We start from the raw sequence: 18,711 nt of genomic DNA on the forward strand, positions 1-18,711 counted from the left end.
GCTTAGCGGTATGTCGGATGAGGATGCAGCTTGTTAGGTCAGCGGGTTGCCATGGCTACTAACGAGGTAAAGTGGCGCTTCCGTTGTTCAAGTGTAGTTGAATTCTAAAATGCTGTAAAATGCTAAAGCTTTAGCACCCTCCAGGTTCATGACGCTAGGCTATAACATGCTAGAGCATTAGCGCTGTCCAGGTTAGATGCTAGGCTATAACATGCTAAAGCATTAGCGCTGTCCAGGTTAGATGCTAGGCTACAACATGCTAAAGCATTAGCCCAGTCTCGGGTGATGATGCTAGCCTATAACATGCTAAAGTTTAGGACTGTCTGGGTTCATGATGCTAGGCTATGACATGCTAAAGCGTTAGCACCATTAGGGTTCATGGCGATGCCATGCTAAAGCGTTAGCACCATTTGGGTTGGTTCATGGTGCTAGGCTATAACATGCTAAAGCTTTAGCACTTTCTGGGTTCATGTTGGTAGGCTAGATGCTAGGCTATAACATGCCAAAGCATTAGGCGCCGTTCAGATGGATGCTAGGCTATGACATGCTAAATCTTTATCGCTGTCCGTGTTAAAGATGCTAGACTAGACGCCAGATTAACATGCTAAAGGTCCCGCTTTGTAAAAACAGACAGAATAGAAGCAACCAGGGCTGTAGAGCGCCACCCAGATTACACACCGGGAACAGACGTAACGCAGACGCAAACACCAGCTAGCCAAACTCTGTGCCCGCTGACTTCAGGTACGATTCAGATTCATTAACGCTTAATTCACACTCTGTCGTACGGTGGCAAATCGCTCGCCCCACAACATAACTGATATGCAAACTCACAATGAGGCGCAGTGCGATTTCTTGTTGGCTTAGATATCGTTCATGTTCGACGAGCAATACCGCCAAACGACAAAGTATAAATGAAGCTTAAGGCTCAACGGGCAGGAGGTAAAAATCAACCCGGAACTAACACCAAAAAACTTTACAAGTTATGATTACATATCTACCTTAGAATACACACACACACACACACACGCACACACACGCACCAAAATACCAAAACAAACACTCTTGTAAGCTCCTCTATTCCCTGCATTTTGTTCACGACTCCTTTTGTTTGTTTATCGAAATGTTTTGTTCATTTTAGCCAAAATGTTCAGTCGTAAAAGAAAAGAAAAGAAAAAACAAAACAGAGTTGAAATGAGCATGTGTGTCGACATGCAACCATGACGACAGGAAGTGAACAGTGGTGGAAAGTAACCATGTAGATTTACTGTACTGCAATTTGAGGTATTTGTACTTTATTTGCGTATTTGCGTATTTCCGATTTCCGATACTTTTAATTCTACTCCACAACATCTCGAAGGCAAATCTGGTGCTTTTACTCCACTACATTTATTTGAAAACTTTAATTACTAGTTACTTTTCAGCAAAAAAATATAATATTACAAAACACAACTTTAGCCCTATATTATACATTGGCTATTTGGAAATAGCCAATCTATAAGCTCACAACGTGTCGCATCGCTATTTTCAAACATTTTGAACTTTTACTTTTAGTACATTAAGTACATTTTGATACCAACACTTTCATACTTTTACTCAAGTACATTTCGAATTCCTGACTTTTACTTGTACTTCTATATTGCAGTATTGATACTTTCACACAAGTAAAATATGCGAGTACTTTTTCCACCACTGGAAGTGAATGAAGCAAAAGAACAAACAAATCAACAACGATGCGAAGGCCTTCATTTTTTTATATAATGTTCATAAAACAACCAATGCAAAAGAAAAACAAACAAGAATAAAACAAATACTGCTGAGTGACTAAGAAGGAGGGAAGGTTGGATGGAAACAAACAAAACAGAAAAAACATAAAATTCTATTAATGTTCACAGTCTGGTAGCTCCGTGTGTGTGTGTGTGTGTGTGTGTGTGTGTGCGTGCGTGCGTGCGTGCGTTAGGGCATTAACGACTTGTGATTTTTGCAAGTCGACTCGACTCAGTAAAAAGTTGAGTTGAAGTCGACTTTATCTTTATCGCATTTTATCGCGAGGCGTTGTGAGCATGTAGATCTGCTATTTTCACAGTAGAAAGTTTCTTTTTTTTTTTTTACTTCGACTTTCTCTGTGGTGAGTCGACTTGTGTAATGATGAATTCGACTGAGTCAACTTGTCGACTTTTTCGTTAATGCCCTAGTGTGTGTGTGTCTGTGTGTGTGTGTGTGTGTGTGTGTGTGTGTGTGCGCGTGTGTGTGTGTGAGATAATGATGCTAATTAATTTAAGGAAATGATGTGTGGATTTCTTTTATGATTTCATGCCATTTCAGCTGCCTTTACACATATACATGCACGCGCGCACGCACACACGCCCACACGCACACACACACACACACACACACACACACACACACACACACACACACACACACACAAGTAATTTCTTCAACAAATCAAATGGTAATCATCATCAACATCATCATCATCACACAACTGGATTTCTCAAAGAGAACAAAGTATAATCCGTTACTTTTGGGATTCACGATTCCTCCTCCCAAACAGGCCTCTCCTGTCCTGCAATAGCAGCAGCCATGTTGGAAAGAATTAGCATCATAGGTAACACCTGCGAAGAAGAGGCCCAATTTAAGGTTGCGTTTCCATTCCTGTCAAAAGACTGATGTTGTGTGCCCTGTTAGCTCACTAGTGTAAACAATCTGGCAAAGTGAGGGTCCCTTGAGAAGGTTCCAATAACTCTGAGAGTGTACAAATGGAACCAAATGGACCTGTAAGGGTCCATTTGTTTCCAACATGGCGTCTGCGCATATAGAGGCCCGTTATCTTTTGCTCGATCGTCACAATCGTTTTCCACGTTGAAAGATTTTCATATTATTTCCAAACATCTTTAGAAACAAATAGTGGAAATAGCAGATCTCCAAGCTCAAAACGCTATCGGCTATTTTCACTATTCATGTTTTTTTTTTGGGGGGGGGGGAGGTTTGTATGAAGTTATTAAATTATGTCATTTGCCATATCAGCCCCGGCGCACCTTTTGTTTTACGAAGCCTAAAAAACAGAAATGTATATATATTGTTTTAATAATTCATGATAACGTTTCAAGCGACAGAAACGCGATGGAATCATTTTGATCGAGATTGTTCCGAGCCACGATCAATCGTCGAGTCGAATTTCGTAAGCGCGATGAGACAGAACCAACCATGTCTGAACATCAGACAACTCTTCATCATCATCATCATCATCACATGACCCATCTTCCAAAGTAACTGTAGTGGACAAACACACACGCACACACACACAAACGCACGCACACCTCAGTCAAAGGTCGGTTGACGCCCCTCCCCTCTCCGCCTCTCAGGTGGGAGGAGCTGTGAGAGGAGGCGTGGCCTCCTATTGGCCGAGGGGTAGGGGCGGGGCCACGGGAAAAGGGGGTGTGGCTTCAGGAAGGGCGGGGCGGGCGGTGTTCATATCTAACATGTCTCAAAATGCCGTCAACCATATTCCGGCCCGAAGGGTGTTGAGGAGAAAAGAAAAGAGATATATTTAAATATATATCAAGAAGAAAATATATTTCGATACCAGGGCCAAAATATAATCAATCTACAATACATTGTGAAAATATATTTCTGGGGGGGGGCGGGTGGGGTGGTGGTTCCGTAATATATATATTTTCAAATATATGTTTTCGGAGGGACTTTTCTTTTAAAACATTTTCGGTCTTAATTATTATTATTTTTTTTTTGTTGAAACATGAGATATGCAACGTTCTCTTTCTGCTGGGGGGGAGGGGGGGGGGGGGTGTTCACAGGGTCAACGAGGAAGGTCAGAGTTCACATCATGAAGCGGTCACGTGTCGGAGGAAAGGTCACAGAGAGGTCACAAGGTCACACAGAGAGAGTCATACATCAGTGGTTCTCAACGTGGATTCCGGGGGACTCTGTGGGCTCCTTTAGAAGGGTCTAAAATAGACCCGTACGAGTCTGTGACTCTGACAGTGTACAACCCAAACGGAACCAAATGAAACCTCCGCAAAGTCGGCACCCCATATGTTGAAAACATGAATAAAAATGGCGTCATTCTTTTAGTGCTGAATTTGAGCTGAATTGTGCCGTGAATCTTATAATTTGTGCTGGTATCATTTTTTAGATATTCTACACACCACCACTGTTCTGCTGCTATGTTCTACTATTAAGTACTGCTGCTCTACACCGCCCTCTTTAGGCCACACCACTGTATTACTGCTAAATCTGCTAATTCATAACCATATCAATATTTATATCCACCTGTTTCTGCAAAAATGTACTGGAGCATTATCTGTAGGACACTTCCGGTTAACAGCAGACATACAAACTCACGTCACGTCGCAGATGCAACCGTTGTGAGCTTGTAGATCACACTCGGCTGCGGCGCCGGAAGCTCCCTACAACTTCTGCACAATGCATGATGGGATGTTGGAAAGTTGTGGATATATAAAAACACAATTGATGATTTCAATGGCACAAATTAGAGCACATCCAGCACTAAAGGATGAGACCCTTTTTTCTGATTTTGAGCCAAAAAATTGGGGGTGCAAGGCTCAGCAAAACTATAACTTTAAATATCTCAAAAATGATACCGGCACAAATTACATTTATGGCACAATTCAGCACAAATCCAGCACTAAAGAATGACACCATTTTTATATATTGTCGTTGTCGGGTGGAAACCTTGCATGTCCAAAACCTTTTCTTTTGTATTTATCATTTTTAAAATGATTTAAACTAGTGAGAACAGCCGTGCTCGCACTTTTGTGCGACGGCCTTGTGTGATAAAGCAGGGCTTTGCTTACGCGAAAAAACATACAAATTCGAAACTTGGAGATACGAGGTTTCTGCCCGACAACGACGATATGTTTTCATCATATGGGGTGCCAAACTTCACGGAGGTCCAAAACCGAACCCTGACGATGGGTCCATTTGGTTTCCGCTTGGGTTACGGCGTCAGAGTTAATAAGGTGGAGACCTTGGGACATTTTGTAAAAGTTTGATAGAAACAGCAGAGTTTCTACATCATGACGTGCCTCCGGCAGTGCAGGGCCAGGTGGTCGGAGCGGGAGAAGGAGCGGTCACAGTGGATGCAGCGGAACGGCTTGATGCCCGTGTGCTTGCGGAAGTGGCGTGTCAGCTCGTCAGAGCGGGCGAAGCGCCACGTGCAGCCCTCCCACGTGCACTGGTACGGTTTCTCTCCTGGAAACACACAAAACAAAACAAAACACACACACAGCACGCAGTTTAGAATAGACACACACGCGCCATGCATGCATGCATACACAATTTACAGTGTAGGTATTCTTTATTTGTGATCCTAAAACGGCTGGTTCCATTCCTTGATTCTGATTGGCTGGTTGCTGTGGTATATGAGACTTGAATCAGTTTATATCAAACCCAGGTGCGTTATTTCTTTCCACAGTGTTCCACAGTGCACCAATTATCTGCACCTGTGTTGTTTCTGCAGCCTGGCCGGGAACTACTTTCTGGTAGCTGGGGACTACTTTCTTGCAGAGCAGACCTTATAGTGAATTATTAGGTTGGAGACACTCGGCTGCGCCTCGTCTCTCCCTACGCCTCTCAGCCGGTGTAAAATACCAGGTAACAACTCGCCTCTTGTGGCTTATTGCTTCAGTGACTTTTTAGAGTCAATTAAAGATGGGGTGGCATGATTTTTTCCCCTCTAAAACATGATTATCAGGTATTGTGATTATACTAGGAGGAAGATTTCTTTTCCCAAAAAAGTGTACAGAAAGAGTTAAAATTATGTTTTTATGTGGCCACACCCACCAGTTCATTAAGTATGCCTGGTTGTCATGGTGGGTGGTGACCCAGCTGAAGTTAGCCACACCCACAGTGTTGGGTGAATGGTAAAAGGGGAGGGGATGAGTTTATGATGTCATTTAGTGTTTTTCAGTTGGGCCTTTTGACAGTCCGGTTACACATCCAGTCCAAAAAGGAACATGGAAGAACTAATCAATTCATCGCAAAGTAGAACAACAACACCATTTGATGTAATTATAAAATACATTTATGGACGGAGTAAAAACTGCATTTAATGCAATTATCAAATAAAATTATAAATACAATGAAAAGGGGGTGGGTGTTAACTGGGAGGAGTGGTGACTACCTTTGCCTCTGGCCTCCTGAAAGGTGGATTTTCAGGGCCACCTTGAAGGGGCCCAGCGAGCTACATGTCTTAAGGGAAACAGTCAAGGAATTCCACACTTGTGTGGCAGTGTTGTAGAAGGAGAATTTACCCATATTTGTGCTAAATGTTTGTATTATCAGGTCGCTGTGTGCGCTCCCTCTGGTATTGTAGCTGTGGGTGTCGCTAACCTTTTGAAGGTGATTTATCAGATAAGCAGGTACTGTGGGTGTTGAGGGCCGATTTGCCTTGACTATTTTGAATGTCAATCCCATTTTTAGTTGTTTAACCCCGTCGTCTACATTTAGCCAGGCAGGCAGACAGGTACATGTGTGTGTGTGTGTGTGTGTGTGTGTGTGTGTGTGTGTGTGTGTGTGTGTGTGTGTGTGTATGCAGCAGAGCACACGAGCGGAGTGGAGCGATGACAAAAGCCGCTCCGCGCTCCAGAGGGCTCTTGTCCCACTCGCTAGTCGCTCTGGTCGGCCACCGGGCCGCTCCGCTCCCCTCCCCGCCGCTCCCTCGCTCAACTTGATTTTCGCATCTCTCGCTCCGCGCTCGCTCCACGCTCCGCTCAGGGCCGTCAATCAGTCAAAAAAGTAATTTGCTACCATGTCCGAAACACTTTCTTCTTTGCCAGTGTGTTCCCAACACAAATGGCTGCGCTAACGTGAGCCTCAGCTTTGAAGGAGACTTGGAGAGCTTTCCACTCGCCACTGTTTTGTTGGAAACATGTGGCGCACGGCCCCAACAGGATCGGCTCGGAGCGGAGGATAGTCGGCGCTTAGACCCATTATAAAAGTCGCTCGCTCACGCTCAACTAAAAAACGTCTCCACTCCGCTCGTATGCTCTGGTATGCAGGTACCTGTGTGTATGTGCATGCAGGTACCTGTGTGTGTGTGTGTGTGTGTATGTGTGTGCAGGTACCTGTGTGTATGCGTCGGTGGGCTTTGAGGTGGGAGCTCTTGGTGTAAACCTTGTGGCATCCTTCATAGTCACACATGTGGATCCTCCTCCTCTTGATGTCCGGACTGTCCGGATCCACCGGCTCCATGTCTACACCCCTGCACACGCACGCGCACACACGCACACGCACACACACACATTTTAATCATTTTAACCATTTATTCACATCCACATGAAGAGCATACTGTACAAGGACCCCTTAGTTGAGAGAGAGAGATGAAGCAGAGACCTCCACAACCTTTTCAGAGATTCCATAGTTTAATTGTTTGACAGCACAATCATCAGTGTGTTTTGGATTCTTATATTTAATAAACTTGACCTTTCACTCTGTACTTAGTATGCTCTTTTTAAGCTCTACACCAAACCTCTTTGCCAAAGAGGCGTTGTGAGCTTGGGTTATGTATCATATCTACCATGTGCAACTTAAAAGCCTAAAAGCCAAACAGAAATGTAATTGTCAACGACGAAAACACACTTAAATCGTTAATCACAATTATTTGAGTGACAATTAATCATCATGTAAAATGTCATAATCGTGACAGCCCTAGTTACTAGGTCTGCAAAATATGGACAACATTTAAAGGAGTAGTTCACCCTCAAAATGAAAATGTTTATTGATTACTCACACCATGGAGACTTGAGTTCAATAATATATTTTGTATTCCTCGCATTCCTCGCAAGACAAAAAAATTGATTAAAGTAAATTTACCCCCATTGATTCCGGATGGGGACCCAAATGCATTTGGGTCCCCATCGGTAATCAATGGGGGTACATTTGTTGTTATATATGATTTTTTGTCTTAGGAAAGTGACAAAAAACTAAAAATATTATTGAACTCAAGTCTCCATGGTGTGAGTAATCAATAGAAAAAAAGTCATTTTGGAAGTGAACTTCCCCTTTAATATCTATCTATACTATAATTTTGCGAATGTCTGAGTGAGTGAGTGTCTGTCTGAAACAGCGTTTCTCCTCAGTGGCTGGAGCAATTGATCTGAAATCGCATCACCATTAGCATATGAACACACCTGACATAACTGTGAAGCCCGTTTGTCACTTTCACAAATCATATGCTGTATATTAGCATTTTTATGGTGTATCTACTATCTATTCTGCATCTAGCATGAGGCACATCTATTCTGCATCTAGCATGAGGCAAAATGTTTAACCAGCTCTGTGTGTGTGTGTGTGTGTGTGTGTGTGTGTGTGTGTGTGTGTGTGTGTGTGTGTGTGTGTGTGTGTGTGTGTGTGTGTGTGTGTCTGTGTGCAGGCAAGCGGGTGTGTGTGCAGGCGGGTGGGCGGGCGGGCTGGGGGGGGGGGGGGGGCAGTATCTCTGTAGCCATTAAACGAAACGGGTTTCTTACATTGATGCTCCTACATCATGCAAGCACCAGTTAAAGTTACTTTCCATCCCTCATATACTGTGTGCACAGTGCACATCCCATAACCCACACACTGCACATCATTTTGGAACTCATATCTTTGAACGGGTAAGGGCTAGTGTATATAATGTGTACAGCACACACGCACACACAAAATAAATATCAAACAATCAAATAATGTGACAGTTACAGTCAGTGAATCAACCTCGTTGTTGCAACCACACAGTATGGTAGCCTTGTTTTATAGCCGTGGATATTGTAAGAAGAGTTCATACTTATTATGTGAAGTGACATGATTCAACCAGCAGGAGACACCAGAGACTGACTCTAGGTTCTTCCATAGACGCTGTGGGTAGCTTTAAAGCACAGCTCAAGACCTATTTCTTGACTCTTGCTTATAGCTGTGTACTTGTACTTGTTCTGTTAAGCCCTTGTGTTCCATTCTTGCTCTGTAAAGCATGTTGAGCTGCATTTCATGTCATGAAAGGTGCTATAAAAATACAGTTTTGTATTATTATCAATATTATTATTATTACTGTCTGTCTGTCTGTCTGCTGTCTGTCTGTGCATCAATCTCTTGTCTTTCTCCATCTCCTTTGCTCTCTTGGTAATGTCGCTGGAAAAGTTGTGTGAGAGAGAGAGTAGTCTCCGACTCCCACGATTTGCAAATGCTCCCGTCATACAGTCTGGGGCAACGGAAGTCTTATGATGAGTATGGGATACAGCGGATGTGACGCACCCGCTCCCTTGGCGCAGGAGCAATAACAAGTCTGGAAGCGTTATGTCTTCTTTCAATATTTTTGGGGCCGTTATTTCGTCTTTCTCCCGATTACTTCAAAGACGTTTTCAAATGTTTTTCTTAAACTAAGAAAACTATACATTTCTTTTTTGGGCTTTTTATGCCTTTATTTGATAGGACAGTAGACTGACAGGAAATGGGGAGAGAGATGGGGAATGACATGTGGCAAAGGTTGTCCGGATCGGGAATCGAACCGGCGACGCCAGCAGGCATCATAGCCTAGTATGTGGTATGCGCCTTGACCACTAGTCCAGCTTGCCAAAAAATAAAGCACGCAAAGAAATAACATCACAAGCCTATGATCACAAGCCCCTCCTACAGCATACCCTACTATAACATTAATTATAACAAATTGGACCATATTTTCACAAAACACATATCATGGTGATTGAAACAAGGCTTTAAACTAGCGACAGGAACCATACAGTATTTATGACAATGTTTATTAAGGTAAGAAAATCTAATTTAAAAGTTCGGGGGAATAGAATGGAATCCTATGGAGAACATGTTGCTTCTGGTGCCAGAACAGCGCAACTAGCGGCCAATCATAGGAACTATCATTTCCGTGTTTGATTAATTTTAAATCAGGACAACTACACCCCTGATCTCTCTCTGTCTCGTTCTGACTCTCTCTCTCTGTTGCTCTCTCTCTCTATCTGTCTCCCTCTCCCTCCCTATCGGTCTCTCTCTCCCTCACTGTCTCTGTCTATCTGTCGCTCCCTTTTTCTCTCTCTCCCCCTCCCTGTCTCTCTGTCTCTCTCTCTCTCAGTATGATGTCTGAATGTATTACATAAGAATGTTTACACCCAACGCCCAGTTACACACACACACACACACACACACACACACACACACACACACACACACACACACACACACACACACACACACACACACACACACTCACACACAGTTAACTGTGTTAAGTGGAGCGTGAGGCCTCCACCCTGAGGTTCAGTAGGACCACACCCACTAACGTCAAGCGCACACACACACACGCACGCGCGCGCGCACACACACACACACACACACACATTACATTTCATGCAAGCAAATGCACAAGCATGCATGCAAAATCACACACACACACGTTGTATAAGCCTGGCAGTCATTAACTGCGTGCGTGCGTGCGTGCGTGCGTGCGAGAGAGAGAGAGAGAGAGAGAGAGAGAGAGAGAGAGAGAGAGAGAGAGAGAGAGAGAGAGAGAGAGAGAGAGAGAGAGAGAGAGAGAGAGAGAGAGAGAGAGTGAGTGAGTGTGTGTGTGTGTGTGTGTGTGTGTGTGTGTGTGTGTGTGTGTGTGTGTGTGTGTGTGTGTGTGTGTGTGTTCTGCTCTCCCATCAATTGTGGGTTCCAAAGTGAGGAATTCTACGCTACTTGTGGGGCCCTTTTCTACTTGTGAGGCCCAAACGCTGGAACCCACAAGTTTTTTCCTTGAAATCAAGTTATTATGCTCCCACTGTGCTATGGTGTGATTTTTAGGTCGGGTTTCACAATTGATGTTCAAACTCCCAATATGTGTGAGTGTGCGTGGCTTGGAAAAAAACACTCCCCTCCCATAACTTGTGGGACATGAGGCAGTATAATCATCTGACAATCCTTAAAAAATACTGGATTATAGCTCATATCAATTTTTTTTTGTAATATCTGATTGTTGCTGATGACACCTGATTTTGTTTGGGAGCTGTACGAGCTCTGGAAAGGGTGGGCCCCTCAGATGATGCAGGTTTCCTCATGTCCCCACAAGTTATGGGAGGGGAGTGTGTGTGTGTGTGTGTGTGTGTGTGTGTGTGTGTGTGTTTGGGTTAGGGATGGGACGATATGAAAATGTCATATCACGATTATTGTGACAAAAGAAATCATGATATTATCACGATAATCAAAATCCATTATCCTGGGGCGGAACATTTGCCAAAAAATAGCCCATTTACAAGCTCAGAACGCGTCGCAACCGAGCTTGTAGACCGGCATTTTTTTGGCAAAGACATTTGATAGAGAGTGAAAAAAAGTACCTTTTACCAATTATAGAGTGTTTAAGTGGTATTAAACACTAGTGTTTAATACCATCCCTAGTGTGTGTGTGTGTGTGTGTGTGTGTGTGTGTGCGCGTGTTCTCACCCCATATCGACGCCCTGCATGCCGTAGGAGGCGGAGCCTGACTCTGTGCCGCTCTCTGATTCGTGGTCGCTCTGGTACTCCACTGGAGAGGTAGAACCTGGTGTGATACGCACTGAGAGAGAGAGAGAGAGAGAGAGAGAGAGAGAGAGAGAGAGAGAGAGAGAGAATCCAAACCGTTAATCTTTGCTTTTATCCTATATTTCAATTTCTGAACTTCAATGTAGCATCTTATGTTGAAATCGAAAATAGCAGACCTCCAAGCTCCGAGCATGGAGGTCTGCAATTTTCGATGTTTTCACCAAAAGGCCCTTTTAGAAATGTCAGCCCCTGCCTCTCTAACATTCTCTGCACGTCCCTGCTTGTCCCAGCCTACATACACAGACAGACAGACAGACAGACAGACGTCTCACCCGTGCCCTCCGATCGCCCGTCGCTTCCGATCAGCGGGACGGTGATGGCGGCCGTGGCCACGCCGCCGCCGTCGCTGGGCATGGTGGCGTAGACGACGGGCAGCGACTGGACCACCACAGGGATGGTCTGCAGCTGGCCCGCCTTCCCGGACATGCTCACTGAGGGGATGGTGTGGATCACATGCAGGATCTGCTGACCCCCCGCGCCCTGCGTGGCCAGGATGGACCCCGGGGATAACACCTGGGAGAGAGATGACATAAATATGAGATATATTAATACAGGATGGACCCCGGGGATAACACCTGGTAGAGACATGACATAAATATGAGATATATTAATACAGGATGGACCCCGGGGATAACACCTGGTAGAGACATGACATATATGAGATATATTAATACAGGATGGACCCCGGGGATAACACCTGGGAGAGACATGACATAAATATGAGATATATTAATACAGGATGGACCCCGGGGATAACACCTGGTAGAGACATGACATATATGAGATATATTAATACAGGATGGACCCCGGGGATAACACCTGGGAGAGACATGACATAAATATGAGATATATTAATACAGGATGGACCCCGGGTATAACACCTGGTAGAGACATGACATATATGAGATATATTAATACAGGATGGACCCCGGGGATAACACCTGGTAGAGACATGACATAAATATGAGATATATTAATACAGGATGGACCCCGGGTATAACACCTGGTAGAGACATGACATAAATATGAGATATATTAATACAGGATGGACCCCGGGGATAACACCTGGTAGAGACATGACATAAATATGAGATATATTAATACAGGATGGACCCCGGGTATAACACCTGGTAGAGACATGACATAAATATGAGATATATTAATACAGGATGGACCCCGGGTATAACACCTGGTAGAGACATGACATAAATATGAGATATATTAATACAGGATGGACCCCGGGTATAACACCTGGTAGAGACATGACATAAATATGAGATATATTAATACAGGATGGACCCCGGAGATAACACCTGGTAGAGACATGACATAAATATGAGATATATTAATACAGGATGGACCCCGGGGATAACACCTGGTAGAGACATGACATAAATATGAGATATATTAATACAGGATGGACCCCGGGTATAACACCTGGTAGAGACATGACATAAATATGAGATATATTAATACAGGATGGACCCCGGGTATAACACCTGGTAGAGACATGACATAAATATGAGATATATTAATACAGGATGGACCCCGGGGATAACACCTGGTAGAGACATGACATAAATATGAGATATATTAATACAGGATGGACCCCGGGGATAACACCTGGTAGAGACATGACATATATGAGATATATTAATACAGGATGGACCCCGGGGATAACACCTGGTAGAGACATGACATAAATATGAGATATATTAATACAGGATGGACCCCGGGGATAACACCTGGTAGAGACATGACATAAATATGAGATATATTAATACAGGATGGACCCCGGGGATAACACCTGGTAGAGACATGAGAGACATATATGAATACATAAACAAATAATGCAATATGATGCAATAGCAGAACAAGCAATACATTGACATGTAACGTAGTCGAATCACAGTATTTGAGCTTAACATTGACATGTAACTTAGTCAAAATCACAGTATTCATGGGTTGCATTTGTAGTCCTACACCAGCCATTTTGAGGACCAACACAGGTGTTTTGATTAACGTAGAACATTGGTTCTATGCCAATCAAACAAATTGAACACCTCTGTTGGTCCTCAATATGGCCAGTTTAGGACTACTTAATGCCACCTATGAATTGAGCTTTTCTTTTGCTAGATGTTTTTATCGCTCTGACCTTTGGTCACTGCACTATTAGGTTGTGTTAGTAGTTTTTGAATATATCCCATATTTCTGCTTGTGTTTGACATGATGGTGAGATACTTGTTGCACTAACTAGCATTGACTGTTATGGTCACTTTGATTTGGGCACTGTATTATATTGATAGTTGTGCTTTAGGACACTTTATGTACAGTATATATATATTTATATATATTATTCGTTCCCTTTCTTGATGTACCTTGCTCTTACTGTACTTACTGTACTCTGTTCTTGTTTTTTCTTTTATCTTTTTCATACTTCTCTGTAACTTTGTAAATAACCTTATACTGCTGTGCTGCCTCTGGGCAACTGATTTCCCCCCTTGGGATAATAAAGGTATCTATCTATCTAACAACATTGACATGTAACTTCATCAGACCATCACAAGTATTTGAGCTTAGCCACACTGATCGTGCAAAGGTGGAGGCTGGGTGGAGGAGGCAGCAAGCAGCGAATGATTCCCAAGCTTCGGAAACCAAGCATTCATAGAGAAAGCAAGCCGTATTTAAAGGAGCCTTCCCTACTGATTGAGAGCTTTGATTGGAGTATGGAAGCCACAAACATGCTAGCCCTAAAATCACGCAAAGCCAGTACACAGTATCTCTAAAGTCATGTCATCAAGATGGATCTGTCCCATTTCCCATATTCCCTCCTGATTGGCTACCATTGCTTTCTAAAGTTTGTATATGCGACCTGACGGTCGATTATCTCCCGATTAGGGAGTTTTACTGGAAATATCGATCGAACATGTTTTGTTTCACCCCGAAAAGAAAATGTGTTACCGCGAGGCTGGTGAAAAAATGTCTCGAAGATCAACGCGATCAGGATATAGATTCCGAGATAAAGCCATTTTACTGCCCGAGCATTGCATTGAAGCCAACGGAGGATATTCACTTCCTGATGACGTCATCTACCAAAGGATCATGGGAGATTGAGTTCTCTTTCACCCGTGGGTCCCAATGACTGCCCGCTACTGTCATTTAACACAACGCCTGCCGTCATAGCTTGTTGTTTTATTTTGAAGAGCCCCGGAAGCCAGGTGCGTGTGTAGATCGTCTATTTTTGGCTAAAGTTCTCCGAATATGGACGCTAGGGTTTAAGTGGTTAATATATAAATGGTGGAAAAAAAGTTTCTATCACTCAAAAGATTTGGAGGACCCCCTGTATTAACTCTGAGGACCCCCTAGGGCAGGGGTTTTCAAAGTGGGTGACGGGGCACCCTGGGGTGCCGTGACGGCAGTCCAGGGGTGCCGCGAGATAACTTGATAATATTTGGAATTTATTTGGACCCTTGAAAAAATATTTAGTAACTTGAAGTACAAAGTTATTTTCAGTCAGTTCTAACCAAAATGGCTATTATCTCAACGTTTTCCTCGCAACATAATCACTAAAATATCGTCACTGTCGGGCAGAAACCTTGTATCTCCAAGTTTCAAATGTGTACGTCTTTTGGTAAAGCAAAGCCCTGCTTCATCATACAAGACTGTCGCACAACGAGGCGTTGTGTGCTTGTAGATCGGCTGTTTTTACTAGTTTAGTACATTTTATAGATGATAAATACAAAACAAACGGTTTTGGACATGCTATAAATATAAGGTGCTGGGAGTGAAAATTATAATGCCTCGGATTAAAACAATATTCATGGGGAGCCCTGAGACAAAAAAGTTTGGGGACCCCTGCCCTAGGGGTCCCCGGACCCCCTGTTGAAAACCGTTGGCCTAAATAAATTGAGGGTTCTAACGCTACCATGGAGCCCAGGGTTTGGACCGTGGTGGTGACCGCCGACAGGCTGGGAGGCGGGGCCGAGGCGCCCCCGGGCGCCGGGTTGTTGGTCGTCGTGGAGACGGGCAGGGAGGCGGAGCGAGGCTTGTTGAGTGACAGGTCCACCGGCTCCGTCTGGTCCTCTGGGGGGCGGGGCGACGGGCAGGGCGAGGGGGAGGGGCCGGGAGAGGAGGAGGCGGGGTCCACTTCCGTCTTGATGGCGACGTCTGACGGGAGAGATTCTACCTGCTAGAGAGAGACATTGATTGATTGATTGATTGATTGAAAATGTTATTAGAAGATTGCATATGTGTGTGTGTGGGGGGGGGGGGGGGTGAGGACACATTATGGAGTGATAAACACACACACACACACACACACACACACACACACACACACACACACACACACACACACACACACACACACACACACACACACACACACACACACACACAGGTATCTGTGACAATGACTGCTGGGTGAGGAGAGAGAGAGAGAGAGAGAGAGAGAGAGAGAGAGAGAGAGAGAGAGAGAGAGAGAAGGTGGGCGGGAAAGATCGAGTTGCCATGGTAACTGGGAGGTATCAGTTGGCTTCATTTTCTGACATTCCCCCTCCATCCCTCCCTCCATCCACCCATCCATCCATCCATCCCTCCCTCCCTCCATCCATCCATCCATCCCTCCCTGAAATGTGATTATAGTACATTTACCCCCATTGATTCCGGACCCAAATTCATGTGGAATCAATGGTGGTAAATGTATTGTAATCAAATTATTGTCATAGGAACGTTGCCATGGTGTGAGTAATCAATAGGAAAAAAAAGTTATTTTGGGGGTGAACTACTCCTTTAAGGCTTGTCCTGTTGTCCGGTATTTGTATATAACAAGTATAACAAGTATTTGTCCATTGGACAAGTAGCTCTTGGTTTCACTTGTTCTGAGACCATCAGCTTTGTGCTGTATGCAGACTATGGACTGGCGGTACCATGGAGTGGAGGGTGGAGGGAGCGTTAGCAGTCCTTTTGTTATTCATTCTATTTCAATATCTGACTCCTAGTCCAATGCATGGATTTAATCTAATTAACTCATAAATAGCACCGCTCACTTCACACTAGGTGTGATTTGTTTTGCTAGTTGGCCAGCTAATTTGCTAAATGAAAACTGTGGTTCAACCAATCACGGATGCAACCAGTAGCAACCAGACCGCCCCGTCCCCTCGGGCTATGGGATCAATAGATTCTCGTCAGGAGAGACACGGGAATCACACAGGCAAATGAAACCAGTAAGACTCCCCTGGAGATAAGCGACCGTCAGGTCGCGTGTACTGTATGTTGTGTGCAAAAAGCAACCTGATGGTGGCGCTATAAGAGGGGCATGTGAGAAATCAGGGGCAGAGGTTGTGGTTTGGCAGCCAAGGAGTGTGTGTGCAAAGTTTGGCATGGATAGGGGCAACGGTGCCGGAGATAAGAGTAGGGCCACAAGTGTGACGGACAGACGGACTGACGGAGGGACAGCTGGTGGAGGTTTTCATAGTAACTAGCGACCTGACGGTCGCAATCAAGATTCATATTATAGGACTTGCCGTGTCATCACGCAGTACGTTAGACAGGAAGTCATTAAAATGTGACTTTAAAAGACCTGGTTAAATGAAAAATATCTTTTCTCTCACATATACAGTATGTGGTAATAATATGGAAATACCTAACAAAATGTATGTGTGTTTTTTTATATCAAAAGTCCCTAAAAGGCCAATCTTATTTACTTCCTGTAAATACAAAAGCACTGAGTGATGGCGACATATTAATATCACATAATATCACATAATATCACAATGAGAATTATTTTCAGCTTTTCTTTTGTTGGAGATTAGAATACAACCTTAAGACCCTTGATTCCTGTAGTTAGAGGTAGGGATGCATTGTTTTGTGTGAATAGTTGGAAGTTATAGTGAGTCTTTACTTGAAATGTATGGAAGTATTGAGTTCTAAACAAAAGGACCATCTTTGGTAATTGGCTTAATATGAAACAAAGATTGTTCTTGGCACACATTTGCTCTTGGGAAAGCCATCCCTAGAAGACGCTGTACATCTCATGAAGATAAATTAATTGATTTCAATCAACCATTTGATTCCAATAGATCGTGAGTGGCCTATTGCCGGTATCAGCCGGTAACACTGCCCCCGTTACAATGCACTAGAGCCCTTGGAGATGGATTGCTGAGGTGGAGCGCCACACTACCATGAACTCCCAGTACTTGCCGCACGACATGCTGCACCCAAGCCATGCTACTCATACTCTGAGTTGGTGGCGCCCCGGGATCGAACCCATGACCTTGTGGTCCAAAGGTGAGAGTTACCCGGGCACAAACAGAAACTATAAACACACCAGATTTTATTTAAAGAGCTAATACGTTTTGAATCTTGTTTAAGAGTGATTAGAGAAGTGAGTGGCGACACAGTGACATAAGCCAGTGGTTCTCAACCTTTTCAGACCGTGACCCCCAGATTAGCTACTCAACAGCGTCGGCAGGTTAGCTAATCACCCGCGTCACGGTTACTTAGGTTAGGTTGAGGGTTAGGCATATTTTTACTAGGGCTAAGGTTAAGGTTTTGGTGGTCGGACCAAAGGGTGTTCGACCTAAGGACATGTTACCATAGAGTTATAATATCTAGAGCAGGGGTTTTCAAAGTGAGTGACGGGGCACCCTGGGGTGCCGCGACGGCAGTCCAGGGGTGCCGTGACGACAGTCCAGGGGTGCCGCGAGATCATTTGATAATATTTGGAATTTATTTGGACACTTGAAGAAATATTTAGTATCATTTTAAAGTTGAAGTACAAACACATTTTCAGTCAGCCACCAAAATGGCTATTATCTCAACGTTTTCCTCATAATCCAACATAATCACTAAAATATCGTCACTGTCGGGCAGAAACGCGAGGCGTTGTGTGCTTGTAGATCGGCTGTTTTCACTAGTTTTGTACATTGTATATATGATAAATACAAAACGAACGGTTTTGGACAAACTACGTTTCCACCCGACAACGACGATATGCTATAAATATATAAGGTGCTGGGAGTGAAAATTATAATGTAGGGTTGCCTCGGATTAAAAACATATTCATGGGGTGCCCTGAGACAAAATAGTTAGGGAACCCCTGATCTAGAGGATGGACTGCCCCGCCCGTCCCCA

General features: G+C 43.9%; 1 protein-coding gene across 4 annotated transcripts in view; it reads right to left on the bottom strand.

The window, feature by feature from the left end:
* Positions 1-482: 482 nt before the first annotated feature.
* Positions 483-18,711, bottom strand: part of klf8 (Kruppel like factor 8) — a 49,792-nt gene continuing 31,563 nt past the window's right edge. The window contains exons 3-8 of one of the 4 annotated variants that reach the window (XR_013963082.1): positions 15,503-15,766; positions 11,850-12,090; positions 11,440-11,551; positions 7,107-7,243; positions 3,321-5,232; positions 483-2,615 (exon numbers count right to left, since the gene is read on the bottom strand). Coding sequence is in view for 3 of the 4 variants with exons in the window: in XM_080749726.1 (XP_080605852.1) it covers positions 5,051-5,232; positions 7,107-7,243; positions 11,440-11,551; positions 11,850-12,090; positions 15,503-15,766 (936 nt within the window). In the remaining variant the exon portion in view is untranslated. Of the gene's footprint in view, positions 5,233-7,106; positions 7,244-11,439; positions 11,552-11,849; positions 12,091-15,502; positions 15,767-18,711 lie in introns of all 4 variants that reach the window. The other 3 variants (XM_080749728.1, XM_080749727.1, XM_080749726.1) reach the window with 3 other exon arrangements.

The sequence above is a fragment of the Nannobrachium achirus genome (genome assembly GCF_963921795.1).
Source record: "Nannobrachium achirus genome assembly, chromosome: 19".
NCBI classification, from domain to species: Eukaryota; Metazoa; Chordata; class Actinopteri; order Myctophiformes; family Myctophidae; genus Nannobrachium; species Nannobrachium achirus.